The following is a 20,863-nucleotide window of genomic DNA, read 5'->3' on the forward strand; positions in this document are numbered from 1 at the left end:
AATGCATCTATTTGTCATACGTGTCACACTGCCATTTAATACTAATTTAATCAAATTGAGGATATAGTGATTGCTTAGTAGTGCTGGTTGCTGAGGCCGAGGTTGTTCTTACTGAAATAGTAGAAATAAACCAATAAAGTCCCAAAAACCTCAGAATCTTTTTTAAGTTGCATAGCAGCTGTAGTTTTTGGCAGAATATGAAAAATGATGTGAGAAATGAATCTAAAATTAGCTCCAGATGTATACAGATTGTTCTGGGGTGATAATTACATTTTTCACTTTGAATTTTCCTAATTCAAAGAGGTCAGCATGGCAATCACAGAAGTGATTTATTTTGTTAAGAAGTGAACTGTCTTTTGCTACATGAAAGCTTGAGAGATATGAAATTGAATTTCAAGACGACGGTTTACAGATACTGGGAGGAGATGGGATTGAGCTTGATTGATTTTTTTTCCTTTTTTTTTTTTTTTGACCGAGATAGGGTGGGAAGGGAAGTGATATCCTTTTGCTAAAATTTTAATTAATTTTTAAGAGGAGATGGAGAGGATGAAGTGCCAAAGATCAAAAGATCAGGTCAAAAACTAGTTTTTAATCACATAAATAATGTGCCATAGTTACAAAGTAAGTATCTGCAAATTTGATTTAAAACTTCACAAATTTGTCAGCCATCATCTTATGGAACTGAAAGACTGTTCTGATTAATTTCTTTGGTGTTTTTATGTTAACCTCTTTCTGAAAATTTGTTTTAAACATCATATATTTGTTGTAAGCGCTTGATTTATCTTTTAAAATATATTTATTTAGATTTGTCTGAAATATTTTTTTTTAGTAGTTCAAAATAGAACAACAAAGTCTCACAAGTAATTTTTCCCCATAAAAACACAGAAACTCCTCCAGTTATGTGATTAAAAATCTTAAGATATTTCCATCCAAGAGTTACAGCGCCTTGTTAATGATTTTTCTCCTTTGAAGTTTGTGTATTAAGGCACATGAAAAAAAGCTTCGTTACTGGGTTTTGCTTTTGTGTTTATATGTTGGTGCATTGTTTTCTGGTTTACGCGAAGTAAAAGGAGAAACAGGTGGTTTGAGATGCAGACAAAGGGCTGTTTCTAAGGTGAAAGCAGTTGTGTGTTTTTGATAGACACGCTACATTTTCAGACATGTGTCTGTGTGTATACTTACATTTATATAAATCTATCATAAAGAAATCCTTCATTTAATATTACTGCAAAGCGTTCCTGCTTATTTGACATTAATATCATTTTTGAAAGAATCGACGTTGCATTCAAGGCCACTTTATAAAAGCGTTGTGTTGCTCATCCTAATTCAGTCTGACACACATTCCAATAACACTACCTCCCTTCTAGGGTTTAAAACGAAATTTATGGCTGGGCATTGTGAAGTGCATCATTTAAAAATGGTTTCAACCCAAAACATCTAATAAATAAATAATGTGTATGGCTACTCAGTAGCAGACTTTCCAGACTAGAAATCATTCCATCGGATACTCAACAGTCCACTATCGGAGAGGGCTGTCAGATAAATCTTATAGTAGCTGTATTCATGTCCTGTAAATCACATGTTATTGTCTGAGCCTTCTGCCAGGTCATCTATTCTTTTCCCATTTATCAGAAATGCATACAGTACAGTGAACCTAGAAGCACCATGTAGTCTGTGCTGATATCCTGTTGGGGTGATTAAACAAGCTAAATGAGTGAGGTCCTGTGACTAAAAATCCCTTTTAAATGAGTGACATCAGGATGGTAAAGATGTTCACATGCTACTGTAAAGCAAGGCTTGTGCTTGGGGAAACTTGATATCATCCTTTAAAAATGTGTTTTCATATAAAATGATTTTTCTCTGAACTCAAAGGGGCATATGTATGTTCAGCCATGAAGTAAATATGCTACTGTGTGTCCTTTCGTTTGTCACTTGTTTCTTTGAAATACTCCATCAAAACAGGAAAAACTGTCATCTCCCTACTCTCTCATGAAGTTTCTAAAACATATTTCTGTTACTCACATACATGAAATGTTTGTTCTATTAGTGTAGATCCAGAGTGAAAAGGTACAATAAAGGTACAATAAAAGGTGAATAAAGTTCTCTATAATTCCCTGATGCTTTTTAATTTAAAGAATTGGCAATTCTTGAAAAATTCTTTATCCTTTCTTTAGTAAATGAACTGAACTATCACTGGAATATATGTAAGAGAACTAATTAGGTTCTTCTTGTCAGATTTGTCTTTGACTTGAGTGCATCTAAGTTTTCTAGACTATAAAATAGACTTATTCAGACTGATTCAAATATTTTCTATAACTGGTGGTAAGCAATCCAACCTTCATAAAAGTTTAGGAAATAAAAATTGATGAATACTGCATCATCTTTTTATGCTTCCTCCCCTTCCTGACCCCCTGATACACCCTGCTTGCTGGCAGGGCTGGGTAAAGGGCCTTTTGGGTCCTCCTGCTTCCTGCTGTTTCAAAGCGACAGGTTTTGCAAAAGCAAGACCAGTATTTGGATACATTTAATCTCTAGGTATTTTATCTTCTGGAAATAGGACTGTGGTGTATTGCTTTATAACTGCATAGTTGTAGCTATTGGATTTATATTGAACCTTCATCAAATACAGTTTTCATGGGGAGATGTAGGAGAGAAGCATCAACTCATACTCTGGAAGTATTTTAATGGCATCGTATCTCTTACTCTGATACGGACTCATAATTATTTCAACAATGTGGACATGTGCCATGCAATTACGCACCCTTGAACAAGCAGTAGGGCAGCATTTACCCCAAGGAAGTGTAATATTATGGTAGTTAAGATTTTGGGTTTTCTTGCATACTTTTTGTGCACCATTATTCTCCTCTGCCCTTGTGCTTAAATGTCTGTAAAATATCATAGGATCTTTAGGCTTTTCTGGATATTCTGGATACAGAAAGCTTTGTATCGATGATCCAAACTCATTATCTCAGGAATAGATTTCTGCACTATTCTAAAATGTGGTAAACTTCTTCATTACTCAGAGTTTTTAGGTGTTGTAGAAGATAGGTGGTTTTCAGTTATTATTGCAGAGAATGTATCAGAGCATATAGAGTTGCATTGTGATTTCTAATCACAATGGTTTCTAATTTACTTTTAAGTGCAATTTCATTTCATGGATAATTTTAATGATTGTTATTAAGCTTTAATTGAATCAGATATAGGTTATCTATAGAGCTGCATCACTATGATACCATGGCAGCTGAAACTAATGAAAGCACCGAAACTCTAACAGTATCCTGGAATAAATGCTGTTTGAATTCTTTTTGTGTGCCCCACTTGTTAGGTGATAACATCTGTGTTCTGATAGCTGAAAATTAGTTTTAAAAGTATCTAATAATCGTTTAGGTACATGATTCGAAAACATGTGCATCTTGGTACAGAAGGCAAATTTTGTAGGATTTTTAGCTGCCAAATGACTTTCAGTCCATTTCAGTGCAGGTTCTAATTTCATTTTAAAGTCTCTTAGGATCTGTAGCAGTTTTTCCGATTGTTTGAACAAAAAAGGGTTTATGTATCTTTCTTATTAAAGGTTACAGTTTGGATAGCATAGTTCTGATTAAAAAAAAAAAAAAGAAAAAGATGAATGCAGCTGTATTTGATTAAAAAGAAAGCAAAGCACAGCAACCAAACCTTGAATGCTAATTTGCCTTGTGATTAAATAATTAGAAACAAAACTTCATTAGGCAAATAGTAAAGATTAATGACATAACAGATAAAATAGGAAAAAGGACTTCCCGAAGTCTAAATTGTGATGTTCAGGATAAGATCCTGGATCAGTCATGCCCATAGGTGTTTGCTTTGTGTTGTTAACTTTCTTTGCTATGTTACGAAGTATTCAGTGTTTCCACTTCAGCCTGAGAGCATTGTACTGAGGTGCCCAGAAAAATACATCATCTAGAGACTTTGTATTGTATATTAGTTGTTTTTGTGCTGTTTTGATTAATTGGAAGATTGAAAGAAAGCTTTCTGTAAGGATGAAATGCCTATGGAAGGAAGCAAAACTATTCAGTATCATCTTATTCAGCTGCTGATTCTCTAGATTCTGAAGCTGTCTCAGGTCTATGCTGTACCAAGTAGAGCAAGGCATAATAATAAAACTGTGTATGAAAATAATAAAACGTGTATGAAAACACAGGATTGCCAGGCATTTTATTAATTGCTATTTGGGTAGTAGTTGCAGGATTCCTAAGGCAGTTTCTTAACAAAAATTGCAGGGCCACTGTAACTGGCACGCAAATGAAAGATTCTTATCCTGTCTTTAAGGTGCTTTTGGGTGACAAGTATTTGGGACATGTCTTTTGAGTTTTAATGTACAGTGCTGCTTCAGGATATTTTTAGTGCAGCAGTTTTTTTTATTATGAGCTCTTTATCTCTTGAAAATTTCTCCTTGTTATTAGGAGGTCTGCTCCAAAAGTAGTGCCTCCTATTTTATTATCTTGGCCCACAACATAATAGTGTCAGAGGTGGATGTTGGTATGATGGTAGAGGCTGAAACCTTCCTGCCAGTTTCCCATTCTGATAGGATTTCCAGCTGTTTCTGTTTATTTAAATCTTTTCCTTTGAGCTGAAGTATGCTGAAATTACATTTGGAATTAGCTCTGGATTTTCTTTTTTTGTGACCTAAGTAATATTATAGACTTCGTCTCTTCAGAACTAGGCTATTGTAATATATTGTGTGAAAATCCAGAACTTGACTGTTGGAACTTCACTCTTAGCTGGAATTCCTGTTCTTTTCAAAATTGCTTGAAACTTAGCTTCCTTCAAACAAACAAAAAAAAACCAACAAAAAAACCTTCGTTGAATTCAGTGGAATTAACTGAAGAGCCACTCTAAGCTATGAAATAGGAGTTTCTAAAGAGGAATTTTGGATAAAAAATCACTAATGAGCACACTAGTTGGATTCCACTTTTGTTTGCTACATTTATGGTATGTTTCAATTTTGTCTTTTTTCTTAGCGTAGTTGTTGGCTTTGGCAGTAATGTGGTCTGTTTGCTGTTAGTATATGGCTTACAGATAAGGAGTTTAAAGCCACTGTGTCTGTCACTAACTATTGTAATTTTTTAAAAAATAAACTGGTACAATGGGATTGGTTCCTGTCAAGTCTGTAAAGCAGGTGTATATTGACAGCTTGCTTAACAATAGAAATCAAAGAAGTGTATAATTTAAACTGAGCTCTTGCTTTTAACTATGGAAATAGATTAGAATGTATTGGGAATGATTTGTTGATACTACGTGAATAGTAAGTGGCCTGTTAATGGTGTAATAAGCACTGTATAGTTGTGTCCTAACATGAAGTGGTCACAGTAGTTAAAATACATAAACTACTTCTTTGTCTTTATTTCCTTGCATCTTTCCATGCTTTGTAGTCTAGGAGATAAATTGTTTGCTCACTCCTCAATTTAAAAGTGGAATATATGATGTGGAATTGTAAGGTGGGCAAAAACCATGGAGTGTGACATGCAGCTTGAGAAAAATAGAAGCATATCTGATATTTGCTAAATATGAATTATTTTGGTATTTAATATCTTATTAAATGGGATTGTTGTTTGTGCATATTGGACATAAATAATCATCAAAGCAATAGAGGTGGCTTCCTGATTAGAAATTGCTTTATCTGGATTATCTGGATATCTGATTTTGACCCCATTTGGAAAATGTCCTCTGTAATTTTCAGTGAAGCCATGGTGCTTTGGTGTGGGCTTGGGTAAGGTGTTGATTCTTGGAACTGTTCACTTGGAGAAGTCAGAGTGACGTGAAGACTTTGGGTAGAGGAAAAAACAAGAGATAGTGTTAAAAGAAAGGCAGAAAAGCCCTTAGCAGTAGTTTGCTATGCTGGAGGAGAGAGAGAGATGAACTTCCTAATGTCATCTTATGAAAATGTAAATCTTTCTATTAGAAAAATTTGGAGGGGGAAAAAGTAAGAATATCCCTCTCTTCCTTTATTTATTTTTTTTTTTAAAGTGCTATCTTTAGTGGTTAATCTGTGGGCTCTTCAGATACTAGAGACTCTTACTGAGAAAATTTCTCTTACGAAATGAAAATTAATTAAATTTGGTCAGGAATTCAGGACACGATGGTGTTGGTAGCAGTTGAATGGGAAATGTGTCCACTCCAGCTAAAAATATTAGCCTGTAGAATTTAAAACTGTGCTGAGAGTTTGTATGATTAATGTGTAATTTTTTTCATGTTCGGGGAAGAGAGCAGATTGTATAACTTAAACGTGAATTTTGGGAGTCTGGTAGGTTACAGGTCAGCTTCACATCCATGAATGTACACTGCAGATGCTACAGATGTTAACAAGAACATAATTTAGCTACAGAAGCAAGACTTTTCTGAAGAAAAAAAAGCATCCTGTTGCTTCACCAGCACACTAGGACTTAAAAAAACACCACCATTTAAGGTGAGTTTTGTGCAGCGAGAGCACACCCTGTGGCTTGGCAGTCTAGTCAGAAGGATGATACCATGCTGACTTTATAACTAGATCTTTGAACAATATTCTCATGGGTGGTAAATGCAAAACAAAGTAATATCAACTGGCACTTAATTCTGTGAGCTCCCTGCTGATGGGGCTCTGCACTGAAATGGAACTCTTCCTGACAGGAAGTCAGCCGCGAAGTGTAGAGACCTCTGAAAATAAAGCGTGCCTTAATTTGACACCCTGCTGTTTTACAGCTAGTCTGTTTAATTTGAGACCATGGAAAGAGGTTTGGTGGAGGGTAGGGGGTGAGATTGTAGAAAGTTCAGAGAGTGGCAGCGTTTGTCTTTTAAGCTTCATACTAATTACGCATACATGAATGTTTTTTGTTCATGTTAACAAGCCAAATCATTTCAATCTCGCTGTTGCCAAGCAGGAGTTGAAGAAAGATCTGGGGAGCTGAAAGTTGTGGCAGGAGGAGCTTTGCATTGTGATGGTGTGCAGTTACAGTCTAAAGTTGAGGCTTACTTACAACTTATTTGTGCCTTCTTATGTCCCTCGGCAACTGGAAAAATCATCAGATAGGCTGATGATTCACTTGCCTTTATACAAATATTGTAAGAGATTTTGCTCAAGTGAAAAGGCTCGTAATTTGGATAATGCAGCCATGAAAATGATAGAGGTTCACATTTTAGTTTTTAGGCCCTACTTCTGAGTCAGCTTTGATTCAGAAGAATGAGCTGGATTTCTCAGTACTGTCTGAGTACTTACTTAAAGACACTTATTTTTATTTCTGCCTAAATATAAATGGTAGTACTTTTATTTTTGGACAATTTACTTTGTATGTGCACGGGAGGATTTGCCGAAAATTATTTATCAGGTTTATTGTAGCAATATATAAAGGCAGAGGAGATTAGAACTGGGATGCTGCCTGTAATGTAACAGTGGAATAATGAATACACCAAATAAGGAGTAAGTCTGAATGTGGAAGACAGGCAAGTGAGGACAGGAATGTAGTATGGAAGTGTAATGGCAGAAATGCACACTCATTTTTCTTTGTGCATATATGCATTTAAGTTAATAATTTTGAAAAAAAAAAGTTTGTATCTTTGTTCTCTTTATGTTGTCCCTTTTTGTCACTTCTGTTTTTCTGACTCATTTTATGTGACTTAGTTTCTTGCTTTCCATTTCTGCTTTTCTTTGTGGAAGATTGGTACTTCAGTTTCTTAATGTCTAAGATTTCTGTCCCGTTCTTCTATAAGCTTCTCCCTTTCATCTTTGCATTAAAAATAGCTGCTGGTTACAGAACCTGAGGAGGAAACTACAGAGGAAAAGGTTTGCTGCTGGATGAACTTAAACCTGACCCCTAATGTCATTTCATGGAGTCATGGCAACAGCCTGCTCATGGGGGAGAGGAAGGGATAGGCTGCCCAAGCAAATTGCTTCCTCTGTCAGAAATGTGGACCTGAAATCAGTGATCGATCCACTTGATTTTTTTTGATTCTACAGTTTCTTGCTCTAGGAGAGAATGTAGAAGAACTGGAGTTTAGTGGAGACTTATCTGTCCCACGTAGCGCAACATCAATTCTAGGGATGTAATTTTACTCATGAAGTCGTTAGATTTCACCAAATAGCATGTAATAAAGGTTTTTCATATAATTGCTCGTATCTTTTTGAAACCAGATACAAAAATAAATTTCATGAGTTTTGGTAATATGCAGGCTCTATGCTGTGATGCTTTTTACTGGTAGCATTCTGTTTGTGCAGTTATGTTTTAATCATTTTTATGGACTTTCTGATTAAGTAAGTTAAGGTCTTTTATTATTAAAATTCCTCTTTAAGAATATTTGATATCACCATAAATGATGACGACAGCAACTTACAACAAGATTTTATGGCTGTACGTAATTTTAAAGAGATTGTGTGTACTTCAGTATTTTATATGGTATGACTTTGCTTTTATTATAGATTTCTGTAGTTTGCAGAGAAGGCAGCAGTTGTCACTTGAAAAGTAATCTCATAGCTTAGAGGGTATTGTCTGACAAGCTGACAGTTTTTCATTCAGTTTTTCACTGAACAGCGTGGCACACAAGTATGAAAACTAATCCAGCTCTGTATGTGTATAATTTATTTTCAGAATCTATAAAAACTTACTGTGACGTGAACTCAAACTTTAGGTATTGAAATTAAACTCTCATTATAAGGCAATTTCAGACATTTACCAGTAACAACATAATACCAGTTTATAGGAAGCTCTGTTTACATGGAATATCCCAAGTGGTTAAGCAGCAGGGGAGTCTTCTGCTTTAAGTTAAATAACTGCTGTTTCTGTGTGGCTTGTTTACTACTTGTTTAATTCTTAGTGCAGCGTGCTATTGAATTGAGCATGCAAAAGTCAGCTAAGAGTTCTGTTCTCTGTGTCTCAGTTTATTACTTGCTGTACGATAATAAAGGAACTATTTTATTGGGTTAGTTGTAATTAACTTCAGCACTAGGCATCGGTATAAATCATTCCTAATCTGTTCTCTTTACATTTTCGTTCTTTTTAACTGGTTCAACATAGTTTCTTTCTGTCATCCTCTTACATAAGGACTGGGGTTGTAATTGCTTTTTTGAATTAGGCTGTCGGAAGCTTACGTGCATGTTGATCCAAGAATTGATTAAGGAACACTAATGAATTTCATATAACACTTTTAAAAGATTTGCAATAAACACTGTGCAATAAATACTCTATAGCAGTGATCTGTTGTACTGTTAGAGTTCAATACATTGTGTCATGCTGAGCAGCTGGAAAAATGTTGCAGTGTAAGTTACTTTGATTCAGTTTCATGTTTAAAACAGCTAATGACTTTGTGGCTATGAAATACTTGAAAAATGTTCTAACAGTTCCATAGAGTATGTTTTATAAAGTAACTGTTGTTATAAAAAGCTTTATTTCTACCTTTTATCAAGAGAAAAATACTGGAACAACTCACTGTGGGTTTTCAGTCCTTTGGCTCAGTCTTGGTGTTTGATACCAACTGAATCCTGTGTCTTTTTAACAAACCCATCGATACATTTATGTACTTCTGCATTTTCAGTTGTTGGTTAACGGCACAGATTTAAAGCAAGTAAATATGCCTCCCAGATCCTTTGCAATCAGTTTTGCAGGAGCAGTCTCGCTTTTCTTCATTCCTTGTTCTTTTCAGGGGCAGAGAGTCACCCAGGCAATCTCAGTTCTCCTTTAGCGTTCATTAGTAAGATTTGAGTGTATTTTGGAATATTTCCCCACAGCTGAATCCTCGATGCTAGGTCTCCCCTTGAGAAACTGTTTCATCTAGTTGATTTTTATGCAACTTTCCCCTAGATTTGTTATTTTTTTAAATAGAAAGATTTCACTAGTTGATTTTTTTTTTAATTTATAATTAATTAATTAATTAATTAATTTTTACAAAAAGCAATCTTTTTTTTTTAATGGAATGCCAGCAGTAAATACTTGTTATTGTAACTGAGTGTGTTTGATAGTTTAAAAGTCTTATAAAAATAATTAGCTCTTTTATATAGTTCTGATGGCAGCCTAGCAAGTTTCCCCTGGAGCAGTCTCTAATGAACAGGCCTTGATTTTTCCAGTTGGGCTTTTAGACTCCCTGAGGACTTGACTTCAGACCTTGAAGGGCAGCAGCTGCCATTTGTCTTCAGACTGGAGTTGCCAAACAGACAGACCATATACTAATAGGACGCATTTGTTCAGCCTGAGTATGTGGAGCCCTGATAGAGGCATAATGATGATCATCAGTTGAAAGCTTGTAGCTGGCTGGGGTTAGAGTAACTTTTATCATCCTTATTGCAATCAAAACCTCTGTATTAATTAGTCAGATTTCTTGACTTGTTATGCTGATGCCATGTTACACTTTCATACGTGAGACATTGTTTAAATTTTGATAAATTCAAAGCTGTTTGATAAGTTTTCCCCTGATAAAACTTCAGTAAATATTTTTGCAGACTACTGCTTTTCTTTGTGAATGTCAAGGTTCAGCAACAGTGATGTGATTATCTACGGAAGGGTACATGTAAATAATTACTTAAATTATTTTTTTCTCGATCAATTTCAGGTTGTTCTTCCATTACTGTTTTTTTGTTCATTCCACTTTTATTTGGGCGTCCGTGTATGGCTGTTTTAAACAAGGTCGTCTTCAAATATGTTTTCTGGTTGCTCTTAAATTTAAAATGTCTCATGCCTGCAAAATTTTGCTTTTTGTACTCTACTCAGTAGGTGTTAATTTGATATTAAAATGTTGCATAGAGTTTTTAGTTATGTTTTTCTTAATTCCATACTGTTTTTCATTTTTAATGTGTCTTTGTAGATTTAAAAATGTTAAGCGAACTCTCTACAAGTTATGTGTTTGCAGATGTCAGATATTCTGCTTAGTGTGCAGTCTAGCTTTTTTTAATTATGAAAAACACAGCTGAGATATAATCTAGTTTTTGCTATATATTCTTTATTGCTGAGTTCATTCATGCCTGTAGTGGATGTGGTGCTGAGAGAGTGGTGACACCAAGTACAAACACTGCTGAAAAGTTCTTGATAGTTTACTTTAGACACTTAAAGATTAGAATATCTCTCCATGAACATGTTTTTCACGCAGATTTGACCTTTAGTCTAGGATATAATATGTCTCTTAGTCATATGTTAACACATTTTCCCACCCTACTCCTTAGTGCTCCATTCATAGTTGTCACTACGGAAGTCATCCTTCTCATTTGTTTAAAAATCAAAATAAATTTTTTAAACTTGAGCAGATTTATGGGAAGTGTGGATTAAGAAACAATTGACTGCCTGTCTTCTCTTGCATTTGAGTGTGCATTTCAAACATGAGATATAATTCTTCATTGTTAATAAGTTAGCATTGTCGGACAATTTTTTTTTCAGGTTTCTGAGAAGTTCTGTAAGGGATATGTGTGAGTGTGTATGTATACATATAAACATAAAAGATGACTTGTAAATAACAGTGGTCGTACTATTTTTTGAAAATGGAGCAGTTTTGATCTCTTGGTACTTTTTGAAACATTTTGAGATAGGTATTTTTGTTTAACAGTGAAATCAGTATGGATTGGGCTCACAAATATTTTCATATAACTTGAAGAATATGTGTTTTTGGTTAATTCTTTGAAATATGGTTCAGTTACTTTCCTAGAAGTGTACTGATGAGGATGAATTGTACATTGCTGTGTACATGCAAGCACTTGAAATTGCAACCCATCCAAATATTTGCAAAAATAAATAAATCCTGGCATTTGTTTGAGTGATTAAAATTTAAAAATGACTGTGTTGTGTTAGTTAAGGGGTCAACCTTCCTTACTCTGTTTTATCTCTAACTGTGGATGTAAAGAGATTCTCCATAAGAATAAATAGGGCAAGCATATATGACACTCCTCCATGAGTGTTCTTCCTCTTTCCCGCTGCTGTCATCATGGGGTATTTTCTGAGTTGAATGGAGTTTCTGTGATTTTACTAAATGTAGGTGAATTTTCCTTGCAGACCCTTCTACCATCTCCACTTTCTCCTACATTTAAGCAGCGCAGCATTCCTTAACAATGGGTTCCACTCGTCTGTAATGCACTGTGAGAATAATTACCTCAGCTTATTTCTTCTCAAGCTGGCTTCTACTAGCTGATGCTTGTAGAAAAGGCTTTTAGATGTGCAAGGATAAATAATGAGCTCCTCAACCAATAAATCTGATCAGGAATATTCAGAACGTGCAGGGGAGCCAACAACAAATGGAAAAAATAACTGATTGACAGAATTGACACCTGAAAATCCAAGTTCAGTGAGGACTTGAGGATCCTCAGTATTTATCTAATATTGCCATAGAATGAGAGACATGGCTTCTTTTTAAGAAAAGAAGAAAGAGGATTAAGTAGTATGAAAGACTTCTAAATGTATTCAGAGGTGGAAAAATTGCACGTGTAGATCTAGGTTACTAAGGATTGTTTTGCTAGAATAATCTCATTGCTGGTTGTAGTCTAATACTTTCTGTGGTTTCCTGTCAACTTGTATTTCCCAGACAAAGGAGATGTGATAGTGATTTATATGAATTTTAGTGTCACATGACTGATCATTAGTTAGGATTAATTAAAAAAGAAAGCTGTACAGTAGATTTGAAAAAACAACACAGAAATGTCTAACTCAAATGGGATGATAGTAGGTTAAAATACAAACCTGAAGGAGATTGTTTGTTTCTGAAGGGGTGGTTTTAATGGTTTAAATACTAATAATGCTTCATGTTTTCAACTAATGATCTTTGTATACTTACAATGTGTTAGTGAAACTTGTTGATGATATAAAATTGGTGCTGTAAAGGACTGGGATATGGTTCTGCTTATGACAGAGTTGCACAGTAGCGACAGGAAATGTAATATACTGTTCTATGCAAAACAGTAATTCAGATGATGCTCAAAGCATCATTTCAGGAAAGGATATAGTGCATGCATTTTGTCTCGAGTACTTTTCAAAGTGTTTACAGATTCCATTAAGGAAGTAGGTGAAAAAGTAATGAGCTAAGACGTTTCCACATCAGACGTGGTATTTGAGTAAAATGTGATTTCTTATTTGTCTCCTTGAAATGGTTGCTTTTCAGTGTAGCTATTTGTGCTTAGTGCTTCTATCTTTTTTCCTGCTTCACTGTTCTCATTGTACAGTGACCAAAAGCATTAAAAGTAGATGATGTCTTTCAGTTACTAAACATTTATAGCCATAGGAAATGATGGTCAATTAAGTACAGCTTAGAACAGGTATGAAATTATTGACTTTGTTGATCTTCTCTTACAGTCCTTCCTTAGGAAAGTGCTGAAATGTGTTTTGTAGTTATTTAGTTGCATTAGTGGTTGAGTTTGAGGCTTTTAACGTGTTTTTTCCCTAATACCTTTGGGAGATGGATAACTAAGATGTTGATATAATAATGCAATATGCATACTGAGTGTAATTGTTTGAGAGAACATATACTGTGGGGAAATATTGAAGGGATCATGAAATATGATGACCATTAGTCTTTTCTTTCAACTATTAAAACTAGCTTTAGGGTGTGTTCAGCTGGGATTTATGAAATTGTTTAGACTAACGCTGCTTTTGATGATGTCTGATGTAGAGAAAAATGCTGAAAAGTATCGTGATAAATACCCCTTCTTTTTACTTTTGGCAACCTCCATCTTCACCAATTAAATTTTCAAGTGTTGTAGTGAGTTCTGTTAATGAGAGAGAGATTACTAACATAGAGCAACAGATGGGCAGTGTCATAAAAAGAACTTTTCCTTTTTTTTGCTTTTCACTAACTTTTGGCTAACAGAATCATTTTAACAATCTTTATACAAAGCTAAATATTTACAAGTTGATATTTATATTAAAAGAGCCTCTTAACAATAGTAGTTCTGCAAATTATTTTGTATAGATTATTAACACCTAAAGGGCTTTCTTAAGAGAATTAAATATTTCTTAAACAGCTTTCAGGCTAACTTGAAGTCTTGTAATGGTAACAATAAGAAGGCAGTGGGAGAGAATTGGAAGGATGATGGGAGAGAGATCAGTAAAATAGATGTAGCCGGAAAAACCAGTGATACCACTGGAGGTATTAAAAAAATAATAATTATAATTAAAAAAAAAATATCAATGCAGTAGTATGTAAATGGAATCTCGCTGACATTTAGAATGTTACTTGACTAGAAGTGCATATAAGCTAGTTATATAAAAGTAATGAAATTCTTTATTATTCATGAGGAGTAGTACATCACAAATTCTAATTATTCTTCTCTTAATTCTACCTACTTCAACATTGCAGTACAGTGTCACACATTAAAAATTATTAAGAAGTAGGAAATGAGTTGATACTGAAACATTGCAAACTTTTCTTTTATTCTGTTGATTTTTGTGTATGTCTGACCAAACCTTCATGTCTTTAACTGAGAGAGATAATATCACTTTGCAAATCTGAGTAGGCAAAAACCTTCTCTGGTGGTACAGTGACTGCTGAATAATTCTGTATTTAGAAATCTGAAATTGATTTAAGATGAATCTGAAGTTCTGTGCTTTCTGTCTGTTCCAGAACTGTCAAGATTTCTAAAAAAAAATGATTGCTAGGATTGCTGTTTCTTACAATAAATCTGGAAAATCAAGAATGCTGATGTGATACTAAACTATCTCTCTGCATGGCTTTCTGTTGGCTTAGAAGGGGAACAAACTTAGTTAAAACAGTTATGACTGAATTAAATGAAGAGCTGCATCTAGTCTGTTTTTTCCAAATCTCTGTATTTTTTTCTCCAAAATGTCTCACACATTTGTTACTCCATATTTTTTTTTTTAATTTCTGTCAATTTGTTGCTATTGAGTATGGGATTCAAAGTCTTTGTTGTGTTTTTGTTGATGAATTCTGCTGCTTTGTCAGCTTTCAAAAGAGGAAGCAAGCCCCACTAATGGGTCATCTTGGTTGGTTACTTCTTAAAATGTCTTTTAAGGGGATCAGGCAAAACCTGCACCTACTCTTGAATGGCTTAGGGAATTTTTGCTATAGTTCAGGGTTCTCTTGGATGTAAGAAATATGTACTGCCTGCCTCTGTGCTATTAGAATTTTTTTAAATTTTTTTTAATTTAATATATATTGGGCGTTATTGATGTATTATTTAGTAAACCTGATCTTTGCAGTAGAAGTGAATATATGATGGAAAGGTGAGAAGACTATTATCTATATATGTAATTAGTATGTAAGAAATCTGTATTAAAACAATAAGCACTAAATTTATTTGAAAGATTATATTAGCATTACCAATTCTCACTAAGGCAGAGGATCAGTGAACCAGAGGAAGCTGAGAATTAGCACACAACATAGTGAACGATAAAGAGTTATTTGTGGGATGTTTTTGTGTTTTCTTCTACCCTCCACGGAATGTGACTTGGAATGGATGACACTTCTTTGTTCTTGCTGGTGATTGTTTCCTTCCTGATTAGCACACAATTAATGCTTTTTATGTTCGTTAGTGGTATAAGTGATCAGAATTTAAAAGAAGGTGCATGACTTTCTAACCCTAGGTGGTTTTTCTTGGTCTCATTTTTACAACAGCTTTTCTTTTTTTTTGTTTTCTCTTTCTCAGGAGTGGCAGAACTCTATACAAAAGAATGCTGGCCTTGCTTTTATAGAGCTTGTCAATGAAGGAAGGTAAGTCAAAATAGTAACTCTGTCTTAGCACTTAGGAACTTTGGGGAACTTAATATTTTCCTAGAATTTTGCTTCTGCTGTTTTGTTTTTGTTTGTGTTACAATTTCTTTGATTTTCACAAGCATAAATTCATATTCTTTAACAGTTCTACTTAGTTCTAATACTAAATAAGAGGTTTTACAGAATCTGAATGCTCTGATTTCATTAAATAAATCACTTATCAGCGTCATGGATTTCTTTCTTCCTGTTCTTGTGCACTGGTAAACGTTGAAACTGTAATTTGTATTTGACCAATCTCTTGAGGAAGGGAATTGATACTTGGAAGGCATTATAGCTAGGAAGTGTTAGATAAGCCTTTGTCTCAAAAATTAGATTGCTGTTTCCTTTTTTATTTTCTATCTACTTCATAAAATGGAAAAGAATCCCTTTAAAGTACAGAAATTGTGCTACTATTCCCAATTAGCCTTCATGTTCTGTCCGTAACTAGATATGTATATTACTTAAAGAAAATGACAGAGCAGTTGTTGAGGCCATGCTCTTTAACTTGTAGTGACTATTCAGAGCCATCAATGTTTTCTTCATTAGGAATAGATGATGAGGCAGACTAAGAACAATATTTACGTTTTCGAAAGGATTTTTATTCAAGATGTCTTAATGAGTTAGCTAAGCAGCATTATAAGAAATTAAAACAAATGCCATTTTCTAAAGCAGTATTCTGTTTGTGAGCAACTTAAGCTAGTAATAATCTCAACAGAAAATCAATTTTACAGGATTAGGGCAGCTACTGAGCTAAAAATAGAATAATTTATCACATAAATTAAAAGGCTCTGTAAACATCATTGTAGATGAAATGGCTATTTGAGATATTTCTTTTAAACTGCATAAATGTTCTCCAGATTTCTGGAAGTAATGAGCATTTTAATGGTTGCATTTCACTTTACGGTAAGGGAAACACCATTTTGAGGCAGAAAAAACATTTTGCTACTAGTCTTGATCCCAAGGGCCAAGGTAAAGTAACAAGGGTGTTCAGTTACAGTGTTAAGATCTAGCCTGTAGTTGTTTCCTATTATGTGAGGCTGACCTGTCCTGACCTTACTTATAAAGTGCCTGCTATAAATTTGGTCCTTGATTAATGTTTTATTAGCATAGATAACGTAGAGATCCCACACACATGTAAACCAGAATGTAAGGTACATCTGGGTAAGATGATTATCATGAACAAATCAGTTACTGAGTTTTAAGTAGCAGTTACCTGGTAGTCTGTTTGTTCAGGTCAAGCATTCAGAGAGCGTTCTATCAGTGAAGTGTTTGGGATTGACTATTTTCTTTTAAAAACCTACAGTGCCCATCACAGACAGATGGAATCACTCCCCCGCCTCCATAAACAACATCAATAACTTATAGTCTAGTCTTAGCAGAATGGTTGTCTCAGGGACAAATGATCCCTTAAAGACTGAAAAGTGTGGTTTTGGTTAGCAGAAAGTATCTAAGTAATTGTTACTTCATTTTTTTCATGACTCATAGTAGAGTTGTTTTTTTTAAAAAGTGGGAACATAACTTTCATTCTGGGGAAGAGAGGAGTGGATTCGTTTCTTATAAAAATGTCTCCTTTTATCTAGCTCCATTTTCCTCCATTCCGGTTTATAGGAATCTTTAAAGTTGCTGCTGGTTGTGGCATTGCTTTGTGGCTTTTCAGCATTCACTAAAAGGAAGCTATTATCCCTCCTACAACATGAACTACATTCCAAAACTACTCTTTTCATCTCCTTTACAAAGGTCACACGTTATTCTTCTTGCACGTATATTAACTTTACTCTAAAGCATCTCTTTTTTTTTTCATAACACTATGATTTTTTTAAGCTGAAACCTTATAATTAAAAAAAAATGGAAATAGCTGAAGGATTCTGACTTAGACTTTTAACACAATTCTGTAACAATAGTTGAATTTTTAAATTGTCTCCTACAAATACTCAAAGAAAGATGACAAGGTATTTGTACACAGGACAGAACTGATTTTCAGCAAGTTCCATGGGGTACCGTGATACATGGAGTGTTAGAATAAATAAAATAATATTAAGGATGGTAGAATTGCCTGGAATTTGTGGAATCACAAAATTGCTGTTGTCTGCTTTCTTGGTGGAAAATGTCATCTTATAGGCTTTGTAAAGCACAGTTTTCACATCACTTATTACTCATTTTCAGACAAGCTATTAACATACCAAAGGGTATTCCAGTTTGAAATTTGTTCTTCTGTACTCCAGTAGTTGTTGTTTTGTGGTGGTGGTGTTTTTATTTTTATCAGGCAATTAAGACAACTAAAAATATTTCTGGAATCAAATGAGCTCTAAAAGAAGAGGTCTAAATCTCTTCTTATATTTGCCTTGAAATGTCTTTTTTCCTTTTATGTGAAAGGTATGAATGTACCTCTCCCTCTCTCTCTCTCTCTCTCTCCAGTTGAGAGTTTTATGTTTTGACTTGGTGTGTTTTGGCTACGATTCCCTGGACAGAAATATGTGCAGAAAGTCTGCCTCTGGGACTCGTAAGGTCTGCAATGTATGTACTGCATTCAGAATGTGTTGGGCTGAATTTCAGCATGTTTGCAAATAACTAGTATATAACATGCTGCTCCCAGGCTTTGCAAATACAGTGGGTCCACTGCTATTCTGTGCATAGCAGAATAGGTTTGTTTGAACCTTGAGAAATTTGGAATAATCAAAACGGGGGGAAAAAAATCTCTAGACAGGAGACTAGATTGTGAAGATACAGAATGGTAGACCTACTTAATTCTGAAATACACAACTGAGGTCTTTGAAGGCATAGTTAAAAAAACAATAAAAAATCTGTGTAGAAAGCCAGGAGTGTGTTGAATGTAAGTGAAAAGCTAAAGGAACAAATATTGGAAAATAATCCTTCTGTACATGAAAACAGAAACAAATTTCAAAAAATTGCTGCTTTGAATATTTATCTGCATTTAATAAAATGAATAGGCATTATAAACGTTATGTCTGGAACACCATTACAGCTCTTTGAAACCTTGTTAAAAAGGTGCCAGCGTGCACTGCTTCCCCGTGCTCTCAGCCATGTGTGCAGCAGAAACATAGATTGTAAAACGTTTTCCTTAACCTGTTGAACTTATGTCAGTCTAGATTTCAGTCTTGGTGCTTGCTTTTCACCTTTGGGTCCTCCCTTTAGGGACAGTCTGTTTTGGAGCCCTCAGCCAAAGACTTTACTGATGAGAGAATTTGTTTTACTGGAACCATCCTTTCAGGGTGATTGGTTCACTCACATAGCCAGTCCTCTTCTTAGGAGACTTCCAAATTGTCCAGACATATTTCCTTTTTTTTTTTTTTTCCCCACCCTGGAACAAATAATCTTTCCTCCTTATGCAGGAGATGTTCAAGCTATTATTTCTGAACTGGAAAAAAACCTACTTGTTTGCATTACTTTCTTGAGTGAACAAATGTCTCTTCTGTTAGACTCTTATTTTCTCTACATAGTTAGCAAACAAACTCCTTTACTCTGTGAAAGTTAAAATTCTCTCCTGTTTGATTCATTAGCACACTTTAGTGTGAAGCATCTCTTATGCTAGACCTTATTTTCTGTATCAGTCAGTGCACCAACAAACGTACTTGTGCTTGAGACTAGGCATGACAGTTATTATCCCCTTTGGGGTGATAATGGGTTTGGCATGGCAGGGGTTGAGGGATCAGTCTCCTAAGCATGTTGCAGCAATTATTCTTTCAGATTTTCAGTTGAAGAGACTCTTGGACGTGATTAGTTTTAATTTTCTCAAGCACGTTTTCTTGGTCATTTGAAGAACTAAGTGCTGTATTCTTCAGTGTTTATACATTTGTACATGAGCGTTCAAACAGCATTTGTATGTTAAAAGAAAAAGAACAACGAAAAACCAACAAAAAGCCGTTACATAAAGTTTGGTGGAAAGATGCCCTAATTAAATGTTTGGAATGCATTTCTTCCCCTTTGCCACCCCCCCTTTCAAATCCCAAACCAAACCTGAGGTTTCACGAATATATCCAGGAGAAGCAGAACTAACGAAGTTTGTTTCTTCTCTGACTTTTTCTTATGGGTAGATTCTCTGCAGTCTGATGAGGAATGAAATCTCAACAAAATCCTCCATATCAGAGGATTCTCATCCATTATTGGATTATTGGATTCCCACCCTGCTCCCCCAAGGACATTTACAAAGTTTTCTGTCCTCTGCTGGATTTAAATATTATGTTTTGAGAAATTCCAACCTTCTGTTAAAAAAAGTAATGGTTATAATTACTCAAAGAATTCAGAAGTTACTGAGAGGAAGAAGAAGGCAGGCAGCAATATCCTCTGACAGTAAAAACTTCATTAACCAACCAGAAAAAGCCCCAAACCTCACCATAAATAACCAGATATAACTGGTATTATTTTCCCAAAGCATAACATCCAGTAGTTTAAAATCTGGAATGCTGTAATCATCTGTATTTCTACAGTATTTTTTTTAGAAGTTACTGTACTATGAAAATTTTAACATCACCTGCTGTTCCTTCTCATAAATTGCAAATATTACTTTTGATTGGTAATAGATGCAAATATTTTTTAATATTGAAATCGTTGGCAATCAGACTGTTTGGCCAGTTACTCACACGCCTTCCTAACTGAAAATAAGGGACAGATGTAGGCTGCCCCATTCAATTGTCTTTCATTTGCAGTGATGCGGTCACTCTCAAGGAATGAGTGTTAGAGAATGTGTTGCCATAGGAGCAACTACTGTGATGGAAAGTAGTTAGAAAAATATAGCTATTAATGAAAAAAATGGATGATAACTAATACACTTAGCCTTTATGCATAATTGACCAAAAATGGCTCAGAAAAAAAAAACCAAAAAACTGTAGTGTCCAAACTAGAACTGATTATTAACAGCCTGCTTCCCTTGTTGCAGCGTCTCTGCCCCAGCCTACTGATAATACAGAACCCGCACCTTAATCTTGGTTTGTAGGAGAAAAAAAAGTGTTTTCCCCATTTTTTCTCTTGTTATTTTTAGCAACCTGCCATTCTGCTTAAGTGATAGGTTTTGTAAAAGGGATTTTAGATGATTTATGTTCTGAGTTCTTAAGCTATTGTTTTGCTTCATAGCAGAAGCAGCTTTTTTTAATGCGTGAATTTGAACTACAGAAGACCATTCAGCTGGACTTTAACCAACATTCGAAATGTGCTTAAAATTAGAAATTGT

The 20,863-nt window shown here is 34.8% G+C and overlaps 1 protein-coding gene across 7 annotated transcripts in view; it reads left to right on the forward strand.

Moving 5' to 3' along the window:
* LRBA (LPS responsive beige-like anchor protein) overlaps positions 1–20,863 on the forward strand; it is a 370,588-nt gene that overhangs the window by 96,970 nt on the left and 252,755 nt on the right. For all 7 annotated transcript variants that reach the window (XM_031588887.2, XM_090138536.1, XM_031588890.2 and 4 more), the window contains one exon: positions 15,575–15,639. In XM_031588887.2, the coding sequence (XP_031444747.2) occupies positions 15,575–15,639 (65 nt within the window). The remainder of the gene's footprint in view (positions 1–15,574; positions 15,640–20,863) is intronic.

This window comes from Phasianus colchicus, chromosome 4 (genome assembly GCF_987193195.1).
Source record: "Phasianus colchicus chromosome 4, bPhaCol1.hap1.1, whole genome shotgun sequence".
NCBI lineage: Eukaryota > Metazoa > Chordata > Aves > Galliformes > Phasianidae > Phasianus > Phasianus colchicus.